The 7672-nt window shown below is 41.7% G+C and overlaps 1 protein-coding gene across 1 annotated transcript; it reads right to left on the bottom strand.

Annotated features, from left to right (window-relative positions):
- Window positions 1-183: 183 nt before the first annotated feature.
- derl1 (derlin 1) lies at window positions 184-6022 on the bottom strand. The gene is made up of 8 exons (XM_070965627.1): window positions 5670-6022; window positions 3815-3926; window positions 3641-3705; window positions 3001-3027; window positions 1900-1995; window positions 1734-1786; window positions 1509-1619; window positions 184-1157 (listed from the first exon to the last, which is right to left on the bottom strand). Exons 1-8 carry the CDS (start codon window positions 5820-5822, stop codon window positions 1010-1012), a joined length of 765 nt encoding a protein of 254 aa, XP_070821728.1. The 5' UTR covers window positions 5823-6022; the 3' UTR covers window positions 184-1009.
- Window positions 6023-7672: the final 1650 nt, after the last annotated feature.

Genomic DNA, 7672 nt, shown 5'->3' with positions numbered 1-7672 from the left:
TGAAGCTATACATAAATCTGAAACAGCTGATAAATCGATTGGCAGAAAAATAATCAGCACCTGGAGTTCGCTAATAAATTATTCTTCATTTCGTTCTAGTCGCTGTGAGGAGTTGCAGCTTCTCTTTGTTGTATGTCATCATAAAATTAATATCTTTGGGTTTTGGACCAAAGAAGCAAAGCGTTTTTCAGCATTTTCTGTTATTTATAGAACAAATGATTAATCACAAAAATAACTGGCAGACTGATCATGAGAATGATGGCGACAGCCCTAATTGTATAGCAGTCACACTGTTTCTCAACCAGCCATGCTGGCAGGTAATTGGCTCAGCTCTCCTGACATGAGACAACAAGAAGGCTTTATCCAAATGGTGCCCTGGTGTTGCATTCAGGAGACATGGACATATGATAATTACACACTCAGACTCACTCATCCTTTCAATAAACAACTGTTATATTTACACAAAAAAGAGCAAAATCCCATCTTCACCTTACTTTGGTTCAGATCAGATCTTAAGACAGAGGAAGATCAAGTCTGTGCCACAGCGGCTTAAAAAACACTTCACAGCCATGTAAATTCAGACCTGGAAACAGCGCTCTCTGGCTTTGCCCGTGTTCTGCAGAGGGATGGCTGAGAACACGCTCCCAGCGCGTTGGTAATTACAATGTAATCTGATATGGCATCACACAGAGGGGACGGGAACACGAGAATCAAAATCAACAGCGTGCTGGTGTGCAGCTGCAACATCTCTGGTCTTGACAGTCCGATGGCAGGGTGCGGAGAGAAGGCGGTCGGGAAGGAGGGTGAAAAGAAGAGGACAGAGAGGAAGAAGAGAAGAGGAAAGGAAGAAGAATCACAAAATAAAAAAAATCAGTTTATTCCGATTTTCTTCTATCTGCTTCACATGGACACATCCGCAGTAGTAGTAGTAATAGCAGAGCTGGCTTTAAGTGGTGAACTGAGCCTATAGCCAGAGTCTGAAGGGGGGGGTGGGGGCTCTTGTCTCCACTCATTCATCCCCCAGACGGAAGCCTTGTCCCCAGTTGTGACGTCCTCCTCCCCCGCCTCCTCCCGCCTGCGCCTGGGCAGTTGCTCTCCTGGGGGGAGGGACTCCAAAGCCCGCCACCCCTCCCCGCCTGTTAGGGAAGTACCGATACCTACAGAGAGGAGGAGGGAAGGTGTTAAAATGTAGTCTGTACAGCAGGTGATATTACAGCGAACTCAACGCCACTTTGTGAGCAGGTGATCATGCAACACGTTCTATTTATGAGATGAAAACTCAGCAGTGTTTTGTACAGCGGCCACTGATGGATGGAAATCGTGGCATGATGGTTAACGCTAAAACATAGTGTTAAAGTAGTGCCCATGATCTGTCCTACCTTTGCAAACATTAGCTAATATTAGCCACAATACGCTCAGCAATGAAGCTGGTGAGCAAACTGTTCCGATTCAAAGGAATAGAGGGTTAACGCTCCAAAATGAAACAAAGGGTGGGGAATAAAACTTACAGGATCTCTGGTGTGGAGAGGAAGGCGCGTCCTCCCAGGTCCACGGGGTATTTGAACATGAGGAAGAAGTAGAGGTGACCCACCAAGTTCCCTGTCAGTTCATTCACAAATCTGCATGACAGCAAAGAGAATGAATTGAGTTGACATTTATAGAGCAGCATGTTTGAAGTAAGAAATAAGTATAACTATTGTCTTTGATTCATCTCATTAAAAACGTTTACTTACGAGCCTCCAATGATGAAGTTGAAGACCAGGATGACCCAAGGTAGATAGTGTGCCTGGACAGGGCAAAGGAAAACATAGAAAATATCATTAATATGACTAATAGAATTTATCTTTGATGAGACTAGATAATACAGTATCATTTGGGATGAAAAAAAGATGGCGGTACCTTGAATCGTGTTCCGAACCAGAAGGACACAACCACGTCTTTGTTGAACTGAGCCCAGACGTACAGCACTGACATGATCAGTGGGATCATCAGCAGCTGAGAACAACATAAACAACATTATGTGAGCCCAGCCAAACGGCATCAACAAGACAGCTGTGTCAGAACTCGAGGGTCACAACAGGATCAGCCTATTGTGAAAAGCCTGACTTGAATGAGTCAAAGAAACTGAACCAGGATTTAATGGTTTCATGGCACCGCCTCAGAGCTGATGTGATCAGATGAAGCCACGCCTGGGTTAAGAACTGCTTGTTTTTGTGTAATATAAACATAAACTGGACTGTAAGTGCAGAAAATAAACATACAACACATTTAAACATCTTTGACAAATCAAACAGGAACCCAGCGAGGTGACTGGGATTTTCTTTTTTTAAAGGTCAGATTTCTGGTTGTCTCTTTAAATTTGTGACATGTAACAAACAAGTGGCGAAAATGGTCCTCAGTAAGGCACAGGTCAAAGATATTAATGAGCTTACTTCAAGTGAAGTGCCTTAAAAGCATAAATGTTGACTGGAATTCTGTGCAGGTACTTGAGGATGAAAAAGATGTGAGCTCACATTTTAAGTGCGCCATTAAGTGCAGCCCGTGTCAGATTTGATATGGGCTTCACTTATGGCTCTTATGGTACTGCAGACGGATGCATGTTCACAGTGTAGCACGATGGAGGATCTTTCAGGGGAGAACTTTTACGAAAACACTTTTGTTTTGAATTGTGAAGACGATGAGGTGAAGCTAAAATAAGCCTGATTTGCTGAGAGGAATAGTTCTGTAATAACTTCGTGGCAGAGAGTTCATGTTAGCTAATGTTAGATGAGAGGACTGACACTATGCCAGAGGCACCGATCTTCTCCTCTAACTCTAAAGTGAGTAAGCGTCTTCCCCATAATGTCAGACCTTTCCTTTAAAGTAAGTGGTAGTCCTGCATTATGAAACACTCCTAAGATCTCAAGTGATGACTGCAAACAAATGTTAACTGCTTAATGTACAGTATACATGGTCATTTCATGTTGTGGCGCAAGTACAGACAGAGAGGAGGATTCTCACCTGCATGTTCATCAGCAGCCCAGTTATCTACAGCTAGAGTCAAGGACAAGAAGCTCGTGGCCCGACACAATCACAGCCGGAGCCGTGAGATTAGAACAGCCTATTCCCCTTGAGCAAGCCAGGATCAGACCTCGCCTGACCTCCCAGAGCTCACTTTCTTTGCCCCACCCATTCACACAATTTGCCTGTGGTACCAAAAATTGAACACATGGTACAGATCAGGATTAAGGAGAATATGATTTGGATCATACAAATGTCTGTGAAAAGTCAAGCCGGCAATCAGAGCTCAACTCCTGACTAAACGACAGAGTCGAGATGTGGGCCGGGCTGCACTGCTGGTGCTGCATGTGACCTAGATTAGGTTTCTCTGCTCTGCAGGGGTAGACTGACACTGGGCCACTGGCACAGAGCCACCCTGACATGGCACAGCGCTGCAGAGAGAGAGAGGGAGCAGTACAGATAAGACAGATGAGAGAGTAATGCAGAGGCGCAAAGAACGCAGCAGAGAGCGCAAATCAATGGCGGAGAGGAAAAGCGTTTACCGCGGATCTAACCTCAGGTGTAGAGGGGATGATTCACTGGAGTTAGATTGCATTTAAACAGAAGGTTTAGGGATTTTGTGATGCCAGTCAAAGGATACAACAATACAGATCCAGTTGAAGAGGAGCATGAAGATATAGTCTGCAGGTCTGCCATCGAACGCCCCTGGAAGATAATACCAAAAAAAAGATTACATGACAAAAAGAAGAGCATTCAGTGTGTGTGTGTGTGTGTGTGTGTGTGACTGCGTCTGTGTGTGTACGAGCAGTCTCACCTGTCTCTAGCCGAGTGGAGTAGTGGTAGAGGAAATAGAGGTTAACCATGTACAGGAATCCAGTATTAGGGGTTATCGGGAAGTACAAGGTGGCTGTCACTGGTCTCCAGAGCTGAAACAAACAGAGGAGACATTAACAGAAATACAGTCAGACATCAGCACAGCTGTGTTTGTGACACAGATCCAGACGTTCAAAGCCTGTAACACACATGAAGTCTCATGTGGATTGTAAGCGGTAACTTCTAAGCACTGAAACAGACAGCCGGTGTTCCTCTGCAGAGTCTGTTACCTCTCAATTAGATTCAAAGATTCTGTTTGATTGCAACAGACATCAGATCAATAAAGCATTTAAGAGGTGACTTGAGGGGTGATGAGCATTTTTTTGTGTGTGTGTGTGCATGTTGAGGTGCTATTAATCAAGGAGAAAGGATACAATTACAGCATTCAATGCTGAAGTGGAACAAACTGTAACGGTGCATGGGTTATAACAAGATCTGCTGCAACACCTTTGTTTCATTTTATTTAGGACAATGAAATTAGAGCAGTTACCTTGTTGATTAATTACCCAGTCACAAGAAAATCGAACTAGAATTTGGAATAATCTCCCACCCACAGACAGCATAATAGTTACAGCGATGCTAACTGGGGTGACTCTTAAACAGAACCTCTTACATGAGATATTGAAACTCCAAGAGTCCAGGATATTTGGGAGTTTATGGCACCACACTGTCTGCGGTGCCGTTTAGAAATAATGAATTGAATCATGACTTTCATCTTCTTCCTTTAGGATTAATAACCTATATTATGCCAAAAGGTTGAGACTCAATTTCTTATTCGGTTGCCAGGCAACAAAACAACTTCATGTAAATGGAATGATACAATAATAAGAGCTGCAGCACTGCCTGTGTAACCATCGTTGAACAGTGCACAGTCATAGTTCAATGAGTGCAAGTGTAATGATTGCTGACAAAAATGGAAGGGTTCAAAGCCTGAACTTCATTAGAAGTAGTCATGCCACAGCATAAAAATAGCCCATGATATGTAAAGGTCCTGCATTCAAAATCTTACCTTAGTAAAATGACACAAGTATTATCAGACAAATGCCCTTGAAAGTATCTAAAGAAAAGCAGTAATTGTGCTACTATTGTCACAAGTGGCACATGTGCATCCATGCATCATCTTAAACGGACTGACAATACATTTTTAGGGTATGACAAAATTTTTGTGAGGTTGCTTTTCCTCTAACGTAAGTCAATTAAAGGTATCTCAAACGTGGAGTGCAGTACTTGAGTGTTTTTATTTACTTTCCACTACTCCAAGCAACTATTTGACAACCATTAGGGAAATTTTGCCCTGGGGCAGGTCTTTGAGGAGACATATTCAGATGTCGCCTGCGAACCTCATATACCAAGTAAATACGCCGCCTGAGGTGTTCATTTAACAATGCCCCTTCACAATTACTCCAAATTACCCTCTCCGCCTTGTGGCACGCTCAACAACAGCAGCTGAAAACTAAATGTTTCTATTCCACCAAACACCCAAAATGAAACATTTCGGCCACGTTACCATTTCTGCTGACGCCATTTAAGACCCCCCCCCCCCCCCCCCTTTTTTTTTTCTCCACTGATGTTAAATTTACACCTTATTTCAGTGTTGCTAAATTAAGTAGCATTTTGACAGCATCCGGAAGTCGTAACTTTCTGCGTCTCGTTCTCTCATTGGCTGTCACACAGCTCAGGCCTGCTTAATGAGCTTTGCTAGCCACCTGCTAACCGACCACATCGAAAACACAACAACCATAACGTTCACCAGCTATTCCGACACACACAGGTGAACGGAGTCAATAAAAACTTACATGAAACCTGCTAAAGACCAGCTCCGGAAACAGCAAGAGGTTCCTAAAATCAATCAATCCTAGTTTCCCAATGAAGGGAACAGCAATCGAGGCAGCAAACCAGGACCGGGTGATGAAAGGGATGCTTCTGAACCAGTCCCCGATGTCTGACATCTTTCCATACAATTACTGCTGACTTCTAACTCTAAAACAAGAGCTCGTCTTTAAAAACGAACTTATATCCCCCCAAAAAACTCTGACCCCTCGCTGTCTTTATGTCAGAACTGCTCCACTGCTAAGTTTACATGACGTGGCTAATCAGAGGGAGCTAGCTTGACATAAGTTTCTGAGATCAGACGAGATACTTCCGGTTCAGCTTTTCAAAGTAAAAAACACGGACAACGAAAACTATCGCCACTAATAATAATGATAAAAATACTGTTCAAGGTGATGAGGAAAAAAGCCAAAAACTAAAAGGTGTGTGTTGACAAAGAATTAAAAGTGAGAAATGTCGCTTACTAAATAGTTGGCATGCTAGGGAAATAATGTTTGTCAAAAGAAATTAAGGACTAAAATTATATTAAAAGAAGAATAAAAACAAATGCTTTTTTGAAGGGCTGTGATGTCATTACTCAAATCCTCATAATTACTCGTATCTAGAATAAATTTATACGCACTTTTGTCTTTGGGTTATTTTTTTACCTTCTCCTATCCATTATTCCCCATGTGATAATAATTGTGTTGTTCATACGATTAAGGATTTTGATAGTGGACCCTAGAATAGATAGTGTCAAAGCCAATGAAGGACGATCTACTTTTTAGTCGCGGGCTTCTACAATTATTTAGTTAGTTAGTGAGTTAGTTCGTTATTTACTTCATCATTTATTTATTTAAAAGACGGGTTATAACATGCTCTTAATTTGAAGGAAAACGTTAGAACCGGATTTATTTTCCTAATTAACGCCAACATCTTTTGAGTTTGCTTTGCATTATTATTGTACTTCCTGTAAAATTTGCAAAAGCTCCGACTTGACCATCCAGAGGCAGCCAGCAACAGGAAGAGGCGTGCCAGATGCGACAGCAGCGACCCGTGGAGAGTCGAAGCAGCAGACGAGCAAGCAACTGGAGCAGAATTTGGATGGCGGCCACTTAGAGTGGCAATGAATGTACATAAGAAGAAGCACAATGATTACTGATTGATGATTACTACATTAATTGCTAATGCAAATTGTGCCGTTTTATGAAGCCTCATGTTCTCACTTCACTTCACAACTCAGATGTTTCAGGTTTTTGGGCCCATTCTGAATGAAGAGACGTGTAATAATTGTGCAGCCAATTCAATAAACATCATAATACATTGTGAAGATGCAAAAACAAAAGATATTGTTGTCTGTTGTACAATACAGCATGATAGCAGTAATATTTGTGTGTGAATTTCCCTTGGGGATGAATAAAGTAGCCTATCTATCTATCTATCTATCTATCTATCTATCTATCTATCTATCTATCTATCTATCTATCTATCTATCTATCTATCTATCTATCTGATGCTCAACAGTCTGGGTCTCGGTCTGGGTAAGGTTTAGATTTAGAGTTTACTTAATGAGAAATTACCAGAATAAGTGACTACTGTTGTTGACCAATGAGGGGTCATTGCCACTTTCTTTTTCTGTTAAAGTGAAATTACACCTCTAAGAAAGGTTTTGCTATTTGAATGGCAACACATGCTATCAGCTGTCTGATCGAAATAAACAGCAAACAGGATTTTCTGTGCACCAATGACCTGCAATGAAAAAAAAGAGGGAATAAAGAGGAAGGTCATATATTTTCATTGAAGATGATGATAAGCATATCAATTATTTTATCTATTGATTGATTGATTTTTGCAAAACTGGCAAATGGAGACCAGGTGAAAAAGGAAAACCACGAGAGGGGTCTCAACTTAATTCCAGGCATTAGCTATTAGTTTAAATCTGGTCTAAGCATTGTATTAAAGCCTGCCATGTAAAATCACATTTTATATA

This window comes from Chaetodon trifascialis, chromosome 7 (assembly GCF_039877785.1).
Source record: "Chaetodon trifascialis isolate fChaTrf1 chromosome 7, fChaTrf1.hap1, whole genome shotgun sequence".
In the NCBI taxonomy this organism is placed as follows: Eukaryota; Metazoa; Chordata; class Actinopteri; order Chaetodontiformes; family Chaetodontidae; genus Chaetodon; species Chaetodon trifascialis.
Note: the sequence above shows the minus strand (reverse complement) of the source record. Positions and strands in the feature narration are given on the sequence as shown.

Excerpts from the sequence above, each read along its gene's own strand:
- derl1 (XM_070965627.1), bottom strand. The coding sequence starts at position 5,822 with ATGTCAGACATCGGGGACTGGTTCAGAAGCATCCCTTTCATCACCCGG. Across the intron at positions 3,927-5,669 it reads TGGTCTTTAGCAGGTTTCAT|CTCTGGAGACCAGTGACAGC; the intron begins GTAAGTTTTTAT and ends TGTTTGTTTCAG. Across the intron at positions 1,996-3,000 it reads GGCTGCTGATGAACATGCAG|CTGCTGATGATCCCACTGAT; the intron begins GTGAGAATCCTC and ends TGTTGTTCTCAG.